This window comes from Anas platyrhynchos, chromosome 7 (genome assembly GCF_047663525.1).
Source record: "Anas platyrhynchos isolate ZD024472 breed Pekin duck chromosome 7, IASCAAS_PekinDuck_T2T, whole genome shotgun sequence".
In the NCBI taxonomy this organism is placed as follows: domain Eukaryota; kingdom Metazoa; phylum Chordata; class Aves; order Anseriformes; family Anatidae; genus Anas; species Anas platyrhynchos.
The window spans coordinates 12,807,468-12,823,490 of NC_092593.1; the positions used below are offsets into that span (position 1 = coordinate 12,807,468).

Genomic DNA, 16,023 nt, shown 5'->3' on the forward strand with positions numbered 1-16,023 from the left:
TTCTCCATTCACCTGCAGCTTAGTATGCCATCCTTAGGGTCCCCTCGGCCAGCTCGCTGGGGAAACAAGAAAGAATCATAGAATATCCTGATGTGGAAGGGACTCAAAAGGATCAGTAAGTCCAGCTCCTGTCTCCACACAAGACCACCCCAAAATCAAACCATATGTTTGAGAGCATTGCCCAAACACTTCTTGAACTCTGGCAGGCTTAGTGCTGTGACCACTTCCCTGGGTAGCCTGATCTAGTGCCCTACCATGAACTAGGTTGTCTTAAAAGGTCCCTTCCAACAGAACCCATTCTATAATTCTAACTTCCTGGAAGATTATTTTGAAAATCCTAGCAGATTATTTTGAAAATTTTTCATTCACCAAAGTGGGATAGGTTCCTATAAGAAAAACTATTCAATTTGCCTTGAATGGTATTCTCAAATTATTGCAGCAAGCCTTGTCAGAAAAGTAAGCAGTTCCCTCTCTGATCAGGAGCATTTCCTTTAATTGGAAGCAGTTCTGGAATTCTCCAGGGTACGTGCAAGATTTCTGGCAGACACTTGATTTTATAATTGAACCTCATTTAACTGTAAAGTAAATGTTCATTGGCTAGGAAATGGGAGAAGAAGATTCTAACCCCTAGAGAAAATAAAGAAGATGATCAGCTCTACTCAGCTGCTGGGAACTCCAGCTATCATGTGGCATTTGAGAATTCCATTGAGTCCAACATCTCCAGACTGATTAATGGCTCCTCTAATAAGCAGTGAAATCTTTCCAAAAGAGTTACTATTCTTACACAAGAAACCTTCTGAACCTATAAATTAAATGGAGATATTCACAATTTGTTCAATGACTGCCATGATATTCAAGAATGGACTTTTAAGACAAGAGTGCAATCACCCCAGATTTCTGCAGGACCTGTACAGTTGCAGAGGTTGTTCTTTTCTAAGCAAGCTGTGGAATGAACAGGAAACAGCATGTTACAGCTGTTTAAGGAAGAATCAGAACCTCTCCTATTAAAAAAAGGACAAAAGAACACAGTTGCTAAGTGATGAAGATAAAAGTGGATTACAAAGACGACCCCCTGAGCCATAAGCCTAATCTGAAACTGACTGGAGCCTATCTAGTGACTTCTGTAGGACTTCAATAAAACTTGTATAATCTTAATGAACCATTTCAGCCTTTTCTAGCCTTTCTTCATTTAGTATTATGTACTGTTGAATGAAGACAAAAGACTGCTACAACACAACCAGGGCAATTGGACACAAGTTTCTTACACATCCACCTTTCTCTGATGGAGTACTAATCAAAAGTAATATGTGCTTGGAAAATTTTTCAAATTGACAGCTGAACTGAAATCCTCAACATTTAGCCTACCAAAGGATACAGGCCAAGATCACAGCTTGAACAGGAAGAACAATGAATGAGTATTTCTGAGCTCTCATTCTACCCGCAGGTTAGAGCATCAAATGGGCACTTACCTTCCTCATTAATCATTCTGTGGATACTATCCAATAAAAAGGTTATCTTGTTTTCTGCAGAGGGTTAGAAAGGAATATTTCATATGAAAGGTAAGGGAACTAAAATCCCAGCCCTGGCTGAGATACAAATGAGGATAAACTGACAAGAATACCTCCAGGTTGGAAATTGGAGGTCTACTGGCTGCAAAGAGTGTGAGGTTGCAGATGGATTTGTAAAGAGAATAATAGACGAAAAAGGTGATCACTGATGCAAATTTAAAAGGGTAAGATGAAAGACTCATTCAGCTATGGGTAACTGAATTTCAAGAATGGGGGATGTGCTTTCAAAGCTTGTCTTTAAATTAACTACCTCAGGCAGAGGCTTACATTGAGACTTACATTGGTTTCAAAAGCTTTTCAAGTCAAAACACTGCTAAGCACTGAATGAAAAGCAAATCAAACTGAGATACCAGCTCTAGCCTACTCGCATGCCACTGCAAACTGTTTTCAAATGTGATGTGGTAGCACCAAGATATATGTTGTTACTTGAATTAGGATCTGTTCTCTGAATGACCAAATAGTTCATCCCAACAGAGAAGCTCAGACTTTCAGAGAAGTTCCTATAGTGGTGTGGGTTTCTCTTTCTGTGCTCTAAATTTCATTATGGAAACATGAAAGCTTTCCTGGACCAAGTTTCACTGAAATTAACACCTCCATGTATCAATTACCCTTATGATAGAGAATTCCCACCTTCATTCACCCTAGATATCATGTGTGTCAATAAAAGGCTATATCCTACTAACTTTTAGTTATATAGAGAATGTTCCTATGTAGAGAAAACAAAAACAAAAACAAAAAACATTTAACAAAAAATTGAAACATTGTGACTGTGACAGAATCAAGGATGAGATGCATGACTAGACATTTCTGGATATTCTTTATCTTATATTCTTAAGCTGACTAGGTCACTGAACAGCAGTGGAACAAAGGATCTGACCATCTTTATGCCAGTAGTAACTGTACATTAATGTTTCATTATATGATAGAATAGCTAAGTGTTGCTGGCAAAAGATGAGAGCAAATATAGAGCTACTTTGGAAAAATTATACATCATTTTAGCTAGAAAGAGACAGGAAAAGGAGGAAAAGTGTATAGAAGGAAAAGCAAACAAAATATAGATCACTTAATATTCTCTCTCCTTTGAACAACAAGCAGGAATGAAGCCAGCCTTTCAAATTCACCTTGCCAGAAGTGACTAAGATAGATTTCTTAAATTAAACTGGCAAAATTAGCACAATTCAAGCACATTTTTTTGTTCCAGTTTAGGGTAAGCTGATCTACATCTTATTAGGTTTTATTACCTGTTACAAAACATAGAAGCAAGGAGATTTTTATTTTTTTTAGTAGTAATATTATTAAAACAGAGCCACATCTACATCAAAATAGAAAAATGCATAGAAAGCAATTCTGATCAGCTTTCATTATTATTATTGTTGGTAGTTTTCTTTATTAGATTTTCCTATTGTAAACTCCAGTCATTTGTGTGTCATAGCAGAACACAAGTCTCAATGGTTGGTATGAATTGCCTGTACTCCAGGGCACTGACCAATGGGCATCAGCTTGCCCATTTCCTTTTTTCCAGGCAGCCAAACACCAGGCAGTTCCCTGGGCCTTACCAATTGGAATAAGACCTCAAAAAAGCTGACATTTAAAACTTTGGAATAAATTACATTACCACCGCCACTTTCTTTACCACTTGCTAACTCCTATGACAATAATTAGCCATCTCTCTTGCTTTCCTACAGGGACTAACTGCCTTATCCCTTCTTGAAACATCCTCCTCTGCTCAGCAGGAACTAACCACCCTATTCACTCAATTTGACTATCTACATTATGTGATAAATTAAACTCTGAAGAATTGTTTCTAACCTGTAATTTGCTGAAGGCTGATACTTTCAAAAGGCCTTGATTGTTCAAAACTTTGTCATTTTTTCTGCATATGTCAACTAGTGTTATAAAAATATAGTATCTGTCCCTGAAAGACTCATTTCTCTTGTGGTCATCACAACTATCAAAATCCTAACACAAAGAAACCTTTTTATCAAGAAGAAGAGTTTATTATTGCAGCCAGATGATGGATTAAATATTTACAGAATAAAAAGTCTTTAGAATTGTAGACAAAGCCAAGTGAAATCAATGGGAAAATTGTCATATAAATAGAATTTATTTCAAGGCCTTGATTGAGGTGACACACTTAATTTCTTTCAAAGCAATCTTGTTACACCATTCAGTAACAATAAAATGGGACCTTAAAATGAATGCTATTTACACAGACTTTCTTGCTGTTCTATACTGCTGATATGATGTGAAAGAGACTCATCTGAAGACTGGGAGAGCAGGTAAAAAGACAAAAGAAAGCATAAAAAGATATTTTTTACAGGAACCAAATATTCCTGGAATCTGAGTTCATCCACCTTGTCAAAAGAACAGCAAATTCAGTTGTTCTTTTTTTTTAACGTGCATGTGACATACACACTTTCATCAAATAATTGGATTTATTTAAAATAAATAAATAAATTCAACTTAGACTTATAGGAAGTTGTAAAAAAGGTCGGCAAACAGTTTTTTTTTTTTTTTTGTTGTTGTTGTTTTGTTTCGTTTTTGTTTTTTAATATATATTTCCTATAGTCTAGTTGCAGATGTAAAACTAAACAAGAAAAAAAAATGTCTTATATATCTAATTCCTGGTTCTCCAAACCCTAGTAGAAGCCTTCATGAATTACCAGCCTGATATTCATACATATATCAACACTTACAAGAGCACTTTGGTTGAAGAAGACGTGCGTAGACAAGCAAACTCTTCTCAAGATGAAGGTATCTCAAATCAGCTTAATAAAATAGCATGTTTGGATTCTCTATAAAGGGAATGAATTATTAGTTTACATTCTTCTGTCACTAGGTATCTTTCTTTGCTCTTTGATGCTGGCAATTGGTTATTTCCCTGAGGCACCACAGTGATGCATTTACATGTCATCTCATCCCTTGCCATGCTGAATTGTCAGTCCCAGATTCAACATGGAAGGCTGATGTAGAAATTCAAGCATATCTGAGGGCTGACAACTTCTGCTTTTCAAATATCCTGCACTCCTCTCAAGTCAGTGTAGGGTTTAGTCTGCTAAATAAAAATATAGCTCCAATTCATATTAAGCGAAGGTAATGGAAGAAAAAATGGGATAGCATTTTCCACAATTTCGGTGAATATGTAGGGTGGAGCATTGAGAAGATCAAAACTGCAGTTTTTAATGACCTCTTTATTTCTTTCCTTCAGCTAGACAACTTCCTATTTTGACATCAAAAATCATTGAGACAGGAAAAGTCTTAAACCCTGGTCACAGATCTTCACATTAGAGCAGTTTCTAAAGGTACAATCCGAATAGAGCTATAGGTAGACACTAGTGGCCAGAGGGCTCTGACAGAGTATCCTGGGTTTAGTACAGAGTTATAGCTCCTTAACTTCACCCACTCTCAGCTGTAAGATCTGTATGAACCCAGGGTTTCCCTCCAGCCCTCTGCCAAGTGGTACCAGACACTTCTGTGAGCATCATCTTAAAACTAATTCTGTACCCTCACATAACGGCAGCTGTACTGGGACCTAAGGTCCATCTTGCCTTTACCAATGCCTATAGAAAGTTGTTTGAAGAAGAGTACTAGAACAGCAAACACATACCCTATATTTCCTGCTAGTAGTCTCTGAGCCTTTAATTAGTTTCCACTGAACTAATTCCTCAGCCAGAAATAGTTTCCACATACTTAGTATTGGAATTCCTTAACGGATTGCTCTTGCTAGGCCTTGTCCAGTCTCCTCCTAAATCTACATCTACACTTAACATGCACAAAATCCTTCAACAGGGACTTCAACATCTCAGAAATTAAGAGCTCAAATATCCTTCTGTGAAGAACTACCTTTTATTTCTTGTAAACGTGCACCTTCTATCATATTTTCTTGCCCCTAACTACTGGCCCAGGAAGAATGAGTGAAAGCTGTACAATTCGTCATATGGGAATTGCTTTTTTTTGTTTGTTTGTTTGTTTTTGTTTTGTTTTTGTGGTGAGAACCTACATGCAGCTAGTGATAGGAAAGGTCTTGAAATTTTATTTTAAAGCTTTTGCAAAGGCTCCCCAAGGGTGTAACCCTAGGACCACAACATTGGTAATTACAGAAATTTAACTTCTAAAAACCTCTTGCAATTAAAACCAGTAACCACTGCTATTTTGCCACAAAAGGACCTAGGGAAGGGGAAAAAACAAACAAGTAAAACAAAACAAAACAAAACCCTACAAGATGCCATCAGGGACAGAAGAAACCCAGGGGGAATACAGACAGCCTAGCCAAATATGGCCATAAAGGGGTTAAACTTCAGACAATACAAAAAGGAAATTCTGAAGGCAAATTCCAGTTCAAAAGAGACAGTCTGCCTCATTATCTTGAGATGTTTTCTCAGGGGGATTTATTGCAAGTCTGACAACTGCAAATGAGTTATAGAAAAGAACAGGCAGAATGATAATCACATCCACCACCCATGAGTATGACACAGAGCAGTACTCTGTCACTGACAACCTGTAGTTTCTTCCTCTGACTTTAAATGCAACTGATGTGAGACCATTATTTATATGGGTGAAGAACTTCTTCATAAGAGAAAATGTATACCTCTAAAACTGATTTATCATTCTCCTAATTCTGTGAAAGATGTCAAGAGTAAAACAAACAAACAAAAATTGGTGGGTATGATAACCCATGAGTTTGGCTCACTAACTGTGTCAATGTTCCCAAATGGACAAAGAATGAAACAGAGATTGAATGTTGAAGGCTGCTTCCATTTTGAAGGCAAAAAATGTCTCTGAGCATTAATCTGAAATTGGTCAGTTGTCCTCAAATACCTTTTCTTAGAGACAAAGATATTATGGGGACTAACCATGCAGAACCTTCTTTGGTGATCTCCAGCTTGAGGGGACAAAACATAAGTACACAACAGGTTGTTAGAAGAAGCGATTCAAAGCACCTGATATATTTAATTCAACTTCTATGCTGTTCCTTTCATTGCATTTCCACTCCAGAAAACCTTAGCAACTACAGAGACACAAGGCGGAGAAGCTCGTAGCTCCCTGGGGATATGGACTGTTGCTTGAAAACCTCAATGAACTTGGAGTAAAAGCATTTAGTGCAAAGGAAATCTGGCAGACAAAAGACTACATTTAGCAAGAACAAATTATTTTAATTGAGTAAGTAAATTGCTAAGGGGTCGAGAAGAGCAGTAGGACGGGAGAGGGAGATCAATCTGTGATGGCTGGAAGTACCTGAAAACTGCCAGCAGAGATAAATGGTTGTGATGGAAAGAATACTGGAAGACACCAGACTTGCAGGAGCTGTTTGCTATAGAAGGATGTTCAGACAAGAACATGAGACATTTGTGGCAACGTTTTTATGTATTGTGTGTAAACAAAGTGTCACAGACACAGAACATAACAGCTCACAGACCTTGCAAAATGCAGTGGAGCAGCCAGCATATTAAAACTTTTTCTTTAAAATCATCACTTCTGTGAGGGAGATCAAAGGATGGGGGCACTTCCCCTTTACTTTAAATTGACCAGAGAAGCAAGATTCCTAGACCTTCAATCTAGAATTGGCTGAACTAAGTCTTGTGATAAAAGAGTTTCATTGCTCAGGGATATGTTACCCCCAGACAGTACCCAACAGAGAAAAAACACATTACAAAATTTTCCTTTTCCCCTTTATGAAGGGGAATGTCTTCACATTACCAAGCTGTCAAAACAAACAGCTAACAACCTAAGAAAAAGGCCCGGACTTTTTCTTCCCCTTAAAAACTAAGCTGAGGAGAAGAGCAATTTAACACAGTACCTAAGATTTGTACCTTAGAGTCCTGAGTCAGAACAATCAAACTTGAGGTTATTAAAGCAGTCTCTTAGTCCCAAGCCAGGGGAGCATCCTGGAGCAGAGTCTTAACAGCCAACAACACTGTACAGGACCTCTCACCTACCAGCTTTCTGTTTTCCATTTCCTTGTGCATTCAGTTTAGTCCCAGGCAGGGACGGTAGGAAAGATAAGGACTTCTCTTGGACTTTGGGCTTTCTTTGTTGCAGCTTCAGTCTGTTCTATGAAAATGCCAAGAAAGCCAGAAGCAGTTTTGCCTCCTTGTTCTCCAAAGACACAGTATTAGCCAAAAGGCTTAATATTAAAACATGGTGTGAGAGTGAGGCACAAGCTAAACAAACAGTTGAATTATGCAAAATTTGTGAACACTGAATGAGAGTATACTGTTCTTTCTTATGAAATAAAATGTAGTTTATTTTGCCCGTGATATATTTAAACGTATTTGTAATTTAAGACACTGTTAGATACAAAGTTACTTGTACACTCTATGTTAGCAGGCTGGATAAGACTAATTCTCACACACACACACACACACACACATTCCTTTTACTTCAACTCCACTCTCCCCCATTTAGAGACACTAGAACCAGGTCAATGTTTTCCAAAACTGCCAATAACACACTGAACATAAGGGGCGGTACAAAGGAAAATACTTTTGTTAGTAAGAAAAACATTTATTTGTCTCTATAATACCAAATCACACAGAAGAATAAAATGTTTTACTACTCAGCAATAGTAATGGGGAATGGCTCAAAACGTAGGATTTTATCTGAGAATCATAAAAAATTCTCTATGACTTCTATCATGCCATCAGAAAGACACATCTTCATCTTGGAAAAGGAAATTAAAAGTTGATCCAAATTCTCATATACTTGGAAAGTCAGAGAAATATATTAATTTATACATGTATCTTTCAACAAGTCCCACCATAGCAGTCAGTGCTGGGTGGTGCTAGCCTCAGCAATACAATTTTAACAAGCTAATTATACCCATAGCTACCTAAGTCTGAACTCTGTTCATTCAGCAGCACCAACAGGGAAGTAAAGAAGGAAAACAGACATCATTGTCTCTTACCACAGTATAGATCTGAGGTTTGCGCCTTTTTGCCAGGTCAATTATATTGACTCCATTGTAATAAAGGTTCTCAATGCACCCATGGAAATTTTTCCTCTGAAACGTTCCCGGTTTCCCTGGGACAGGAATGCCTCCGAAGCTGAGCTTTTGGAAAGAACAAGAACTGCAGTTAGTTACCACCCCAAAAGGAAGACAGCAGATCCCCGCTCCATACAGCCAGCTGGGATGTTATCTCAGGGATGCAGCACACCAACAGCATCATCTCTGAGCACAGAGCAGGGCCCAGTTACAGACAGTGTAGTATTGCAGCTGTTGGAGAAATGCTGCTGCAGACAGCTTTGTGATTTGGAAATGGCTTTTATGTGCCATGAAACACCACTTCATCAACCTGCTATAAGCAGTCCCCCACCAGGAACACTCAAATTTTCAACTGGTCTCCAACCTGTGGTTCCTCTGACCTGGAGGCTGTCACCAAGCAGGAAACACTGAGCAATGTGGGGAATAAATTCCTTCTGCTCACAGAGCACCGGGTGTACAGCCAGCGTTACCCCTTTCCACTCACCATGTATCTGAACAGTTCTGCTTTCAGCCAGCGGAGGGTAGTAGCACACACACACACTACCCCATTTACATCTTGCAAATGTTTTGCCTTAAATTTCACCATGATTTGGGCTTTATAAGACTTACACACAGTATTTGGGAATGAACAGTGTAATGGGAAAGTACAGCAGTTTACACAACTGAACAAAACTTATGTTATGCTGTTATCTAAGTACTGAAATACGTTAGTATTGTGCAGTTTACAACTCATCACTTAAGTAGAGGGCTAAAATTTCCAGAGGACAAAGAGACTAAGGAAGTACAGTTCCCCAAATCCTTGGAACACAATTGCTTTAGAATCCTAAAGACAATAAAAAAGACTGAACACCACAAAAACAAAGCTTATGATATGCCAATTTTCCTTTTCCAGATTAGACAGCTCATATCTAATCAACTTCACTGTTTTTTTTTTGTTTTTTTTTTTTTTTGCAACATCTTGGCAGTGGCACCTCTGCTTTTTTGTTTACTTCCATTTTTTCCATTACAGCCAGCAGCATCACAAATGCTTTGCCCACAATGTGGGCAAAGATCCTGCAGCCACCGCACTTCTCAGTGCTTCCAGTGTGCTCGAAGCTGTGCTGCAATCCTGCTGCATCCATCGCAGCACGGGCACACAGCACTGTGCGGCACCGCAGGCACACTGACGGCTGCTGGAACGCGGTCAGCCGTATTCCTCTGTCACTACTCCTAATGGCTCAGCTCATCATTACAAAAGTAAAGGGAAATTTGGGGGCTATTTTTCTTCCTACTCCACCTAGCAAGCCAGGATAAATAAGCAAATTAAACCTCCCTGGATAACCTTGACAGCACTTCTTTGAAAACAAGTCCTTAATGAACTTGCGCCTCAGTTGTATTAATTGATCATTTCATAAAAATAAAGAGTGAACAGACTGATATCTTATATCACTTGCAGGTTTGTTATTGGCATGAGGGCTTTTGGGTAGTGATGTTTTTTTGTTTTGTTTTGTTTTGTTTCTTTTTTTTTTTCCCCCCAGTAAGAATCATTAGTTTTTCCTTAAAGCACCAGACTTTCCTTCTTTCATGTTCTGTTCTTTAAGTCTCCTACTCAGGGACTCTGCACTGGGTTTCAAAACCAGAAGAAAAATCAATATTCATTATACCACTGCATTATTAAAAAAACAGTTTGTTTGGTGATTGATAATAATTTTAATTACAAAACTAATGGTTGTATTACCCTCAGTGAGGCCTTTAATCCCCAAAGTGTGCTAAGATAAACTTTCAGTTGAATGTATTGCTGTAATGTTTAATTGAAAGATCATTTCAGTGCAAATGCAAAGAAAACATGTCACAGAGGTCAGTGCTGACATGCCGATTTACACCAGTTGAAGATCTTCACCATGCTTCCTATTTTGGAACATCTAGAAAAATATTCTGCAAATTACACTGGAGCCTGAGTTATCCCTAGCTGGCATCAACCCTGCAGAAGAACGCAAGGAATTTTATGACTCTGGAATTAGGAAAGCTGATGACTCAAGTGTTTGGTTTTCCCCAACTCCATCTTAAAAGCAGATATAGCTTTGATCCTGGCTAGTTTAGTCTGTAGCTGTTCCAGAATCTCACTGCCCAAATGGTTACGAACTTTCTCCTACTTCCTCTATTATTTTAATATTTTTATTATTTTAACAGGTGGACAGACTCCGTTTTCAGCACTTTGAGAAATGTAAGGAAGGGAAATTCGGCTGGAACATGAGAGGAGCAAAGAGCAGGCACCTGCCACTGCCAAGCCATCAATGTTTGTCGCTAAGGTACACTGGGAATTGGTCTTTCAAGAGAAATGAATCCAAAGGGCAGAGAGGAAACTTTTGATCTCAGAGCAATGAACCATGCCAGTTCAACGCTTTCGAACAAGGTGATAGCTCTGACTGTGCAAGCATAACCCTGTGCCCTATGGGCTAGCAAGACTTGGTAGACAAGTGTGTGGGGATAAAAATTAACATGAGTAATTTGCAAGCAGGTGTACATACGTAGGAGGAACAGATAAGATGAAGAACTGTTTTGCATATAGATATGATGATAATGGTGGGGATTTATGTTTGTTTTAGAGTATTTTGGTTTTTGTTTGTTTGTTTTTGGGTATTTTTCACTAGAAGCCAGAAGAACTGAATTGCTGGAGTGATACAAACAGCACTTTTTTTTTTTTCCCCACACTTTGGCCTCATCGTGGGGGAGCACACCAGCATTGGGTTTGCTGGGCAGGTAACATGTTTCTTCTGCTCGATCCTTCCTTGGCTGTGCAGCTCTGGCTCCCTAAAGCCAGATACTCAGCATCACATCCCCAGATGTGAATGGATCTAGGTCATAGACAGATATTTTGACTGCTCTGCTCAGGGTCTTCCACTCCTACAGGGAAGGGAATAGTCTCTACCCACTCTTCTCCATTTTACACCAGTTCAGCCTCATCTCCCAGGTTATAACCAAAAGGCTTCACACACCTCATAATCAATATCCAAGTGATCTGAATCCCCCTTCGTTCGGAAATGCTGAGTGTGCTTGTCCACCGTGAAGTTCACTTGCTTGTTGAAGCGCTCTATAAGAACTGAGTGCCAATGCTGGTCATCTAGGAGGCTGCCCAGGGTGACGGACGTGTGGCTGTTAGTGGAGTGCAGGTTGGAGTCCCCTGGAGGAACAGAGACAAGGCATAAGATGTTAGAATTAACTCCATGCCCTTAAATCAAGGGTTAAGGCTCAAGAGGAGAGAGGAGCAATGCAAACTGGAGCCCTGCCCAGAAACAGACCCATCATAAAGCTTCCCTTAGACTCTTTGGACCTCTCTTTTATATCTGCATGTATACACACTTTTCTTTCCCTGCTGTTTTAAGAGCTCCCTTTGAGTTGCACCAAAGTCTGCTGTCTATTCACACTAACAAAATACTCCTGACATTTCAGTTGCAACTACGTGTTTTTTATATTTTAGCAAGAAAATTACACCTGACCATTTTCAGAGGAAAAAAAAAAAAAGAACCAGTCAGTGAAACAACACGATTGCAAGTGTTTAATTCAGTTCTAAGAGATCCTTAAACCTGTTCTAGATCTCTGCAAGTTTAGATTAAGAATCATAAAAATATTTAGGGCCTAGCCCTGGTGATTTCAAGCACCCTTCTGTTTTACAGCTGGCTGCATGTCTGAACATTTCAGAGACTCATTTAAAGGGAATGTGTCTTTTATTTTATTATTTTTATTTTTATTTTGTATTAATATCCCAGCAGAATGGAAAGAAAACATGCTCCAAAACTGTCAAGCAAGATGCAAGCACATTCAGGAATACACGTCAAAATACTTGCCCCTGACATATGAATGGACACGGAGGGTATGAAATAGCCAAAATCTGTAAATTTGAGGCTATTGTTGAAAGAAAATAACTCTTATCTGAGAGTATGCATTCACACAGCCTCTTCCCTGGAAGAAGTTAACATAATATTTTTAACTATACCATATTCTCATTCTAGCATTAAACATTTGGAAGAGGAGAACAAATCAATGGAGTCAAAGGATCCCATATTCAGAGGTTCAAGATGCAGTTATTTGGTCCAAATACTATTCAAATAACTAATTAGAAAAATGTTACTTTATAATTTCTACCATTTGATGAACAAACTAAATTAAAAGAAAGAAAATATGAGTTGGAGACTAAACAATTACTGAGCTTACATAAGAATGAAATCCCAGAGAGCTGTGGAAAATTGTTACTAACATTTAAAACAAAGACAACTAAGCACAAGGAGAAAAAAAATGCAGAAGAAATTATCTTGAATTCTATTTTAATGTCTCCAGTTTGTTACCATGAGTTTATGACTTCTTTACTAGACAAACTTACTGCAGTGTTCTGGAACTGGAGAAGAGGGCTTCAGGTGGAACTTAACAATATGTCTAAATAACTGAAGGGAAAATACAAAGAAGACAGAACCAGGCTCCTTTCAGTCCAGTGCCAGGACAAGAGGCAATGGGCACAAACTGGAACACAGGAGATTCTGTCTACACACCAGGCAACATTTCTATACTGTGTGGGTGACAGAGCACTGGCACAGGTTGCCCAGAGAGACAGTAGAGTCTCCTCCTTGGATATCTTCAGAAGTTGCCTGGATATGGTGTTGGGCACCCTGCTCTGTGCGGCCCTGCTGAAGCAGGGGTTTGGACCAGATGGCTTCCGGATGTCCCCTCTGATCTCAACCATTCTATGATTCTAAGAAATGCTAGTCTAAGATCTGCCCCTACAAATACCATATATTTCTTGATGTTACACCTCCCATTTTTATTAAAACCAGCCTTCAGCAGTATAACCAATGTGTACATGAACCACAAATGGCTCAGACTACTTTATTCAAAGTTATTAAGACTGAGAGCACTGGTGAGAAAATCTCCTCCTTGCCCTCACCCCCATGGTTAACAAAAGGAAAGGTTTTTTTCTGTTTTAGCTTTCTATTTAGATGGGCTACGAGGGCTTTCACACCAAGTTAAACACCCAAATACAGTAAATGCAGGTCCTGCCCTGACTTAAGTGCCAGCAATGCTGACATGGAAACTGCTGCCCAACTCAGACCTCTCACATATGAGAAATGTGAGTCAGCATGAACTGCTGAGGTAATATCATGGCTCTCCCACAGCTGAAGCTAATGAAGATTCTGCAATAAGGCTTGGAGACAGGGAATAATCACTCCTACTACAGTAACTCCTGACATCAAAGTGCTTTAGTGTATTCAACAAGAAAAAGCAAGCACCCTTCTACAGAGAGAAACTAAGCCAGCCTTTCTTCTCCTGCAGTCCAATGTGATCACATGCTCAAGGCCTTCCACATATTCACAGTTCTCAATTACAGCCATCTCCAGGAACAAAGCGATATCAATGTGCACAATGTTTTGATCGGAGTGTTTTCATTTAATTTCTGCATTCTCTGCCAAGTTCTAATCATAGAATGGAAAAAATGAGACACAGCAAAAATAAACCTTTAGAGCCTCAAGCCATACTACCTGGGAATTACGTTTTTAAAAATAACAACAATAAAATAGCAATAAAAAAGTGAAAGAAGCAGAACTTTTTAAAATAAATAATATTGCTGCTTCAATGCATTATCAAACAAAAGACCAAAAGTAATAATTAAGCAAGCTCTACTGTGGCCATCTCTAGTTAGGAGAGCCAAGGCCTCTTCTTGGCTCATCTACCATGTGTCCTGCATGACATCAGTCAAGTCTATTCTCTTTTCTTTCTCCTCTCACCCTCTCTGACCAGTATTTAAACTCTGAGTTCCCTGAAGCACACAGCAGGTGTTGCTGGTCTGAGCTGAAATTGCTAGATACTGCTTAATATAAATAACATATTGATAAAAGCAACTTGAAACAATCCTTGTTAGAGCAATATGTGCACCAATAATCCTAACTGTTCTTACCCAGGTTGATGTGCAATGAGAGCTTTCCTTTCTGCATTTCTAAGGTAATGTAGTCTCCACGCTGTCCTTCTCCATGGAATAAGACTCCATCCCCCTGCATGCTCTTGAACTTCAAGGAAACCACATCTTTGAATGTGCTCATAAGCTTCTGATTGAACCTGTAGAGGAGGGAACTTCTGCCGTCGAAGTCTGCAATATCTGACTCTGGGAGAAAGAAAATGGCAAAATGAAGAGGGACAGCATCAGGAGAGGGAACATTTAAATAATTGATTAGAAAAGTGTACATCTACAGGTTGTAATGGCACCTGTGTGACCCTGATATTACATTTCATCCATTTCCAATCCTCTCTGTTCAGGTTATAAGGAATGCTAGAACAGAATTCCTCTGCACTTTTCCTCCTCGTTCTCATGCAAGATTTGTTTTCTTACTTTACTTTTTAAAGCAGACCAGGCGCTTTCCATTGTATTCAGATCTCCAGAGCATCCCTTGTCATGTTTGTTGTTTGTCTCTTAAACACACACAGCATATTATTCATTACTTCGAACACTTCAGTTCGTACTCCACTCACTTTTTCTAGCTTCAGAAGTGTCTGTTGAGCTGTTTCTGCATGTTGGCCATGCCCGCATCTACCTTTGCATCCAAATAGGCATCATCTTAGCCTCTAGGGCTGGCTGCTTGTTTGTGATGGGCATTTATCAACCATGTTTCTGCATGCAAATTGACTAGGCTGGCAACAATTTCCAAATACCAATTCAAAAAACTTTTGAAGGGATTTCATGGGAACTGTGCATCTAACCTGATTATACACCTTCAAAAATCCTATTAGAAGTATATTTTCCTCTTCAGCCAGCCTCCAAAACCTGATCATTGTGATGGGAAAAAAGCTGTCAGTTCTTCAATTGAAATTTCCTGTGGCAGCAGCAAAATACAGTACTCTCTTTACATAACAAACTGACATTTTGAGCAAAACAGATTTTTAGTAAACTTGTGTTTGTTTTTTTTTTTTATTATTTTTATTTTCTTCCCTCTTCCCCGCTTTTTTTTTTATTATTATCCCTTCACCTTCTTTACATTATCAGAGCATTTCACATAGTTTTAAATATTTTTAACTAATTCATCATATTCAAATGTGACTGACATATATTAACTCAATTCTAAGTTATCCAAATGCAATTTGGATATCTAAATTTATCCAAATGCAATTTGTTAAAAATCATGGATAAAATAAGTACTTGTAAGTAATAAATCAATTGGTATTTCCTTTTCTTAAGAAAAATAATAAAAAATAAGAACACCAGAAGAAAATCAAAACAAAACAAAACAAAAACTCAGAACAAACATTTAACATTCTACATAACTACTGGGATACATATATAAACACAAAGCATATATTTTCAGTGAAGAAGAAGAAAGAGCATAGGCTATCTTTGTTTGCAAACCACATACTTTAATGATAATTTAAAGCAGGTTGGTTTGTTTGTTTGTTTGTTTCATTTTCTTTTGAAAAGTATCTGAAAGGTCCGTAAGTAAGAGGATCAAGACTACCTGG

General features: G+C 38.5%; 1 protein-coding gene across 3 annotated transcripts in view; it reads right to left on the bottom strand.

Annotated features, from left to right (window-relative positions):
• CNTNAP5 (contactin associated protein family member 5) overlaps window positions 1-16,023 on the bottom strand; it is a 286,068-nt gene that overhangs the window by 136,065 nt on the left and 133,980 nt on the right. For all 3 annotated transcript variants that reach the window (XM_027461259.3, XM_038182237.2, XM_072040750.1), the window contains exons 6-8: window positions 14,474-14,677; window positions 11,526-11,710; window positions 8,473-8,616 (exon numbers count right to left, since the gene is read on the bottom strand). In XM_027461259.3, coding sequence (XP_027317060.2) covers window positions 8,473-8,616; window positions 11,526-11,710; window positions 14,474-14,677 — 533 coding nt within the window. The remainder of the gene's footprint in view (window positions 1-8,472; window positions 8,617-11,525; window positions 11,711-14,473; window positions 14,678-16,023) is intronic.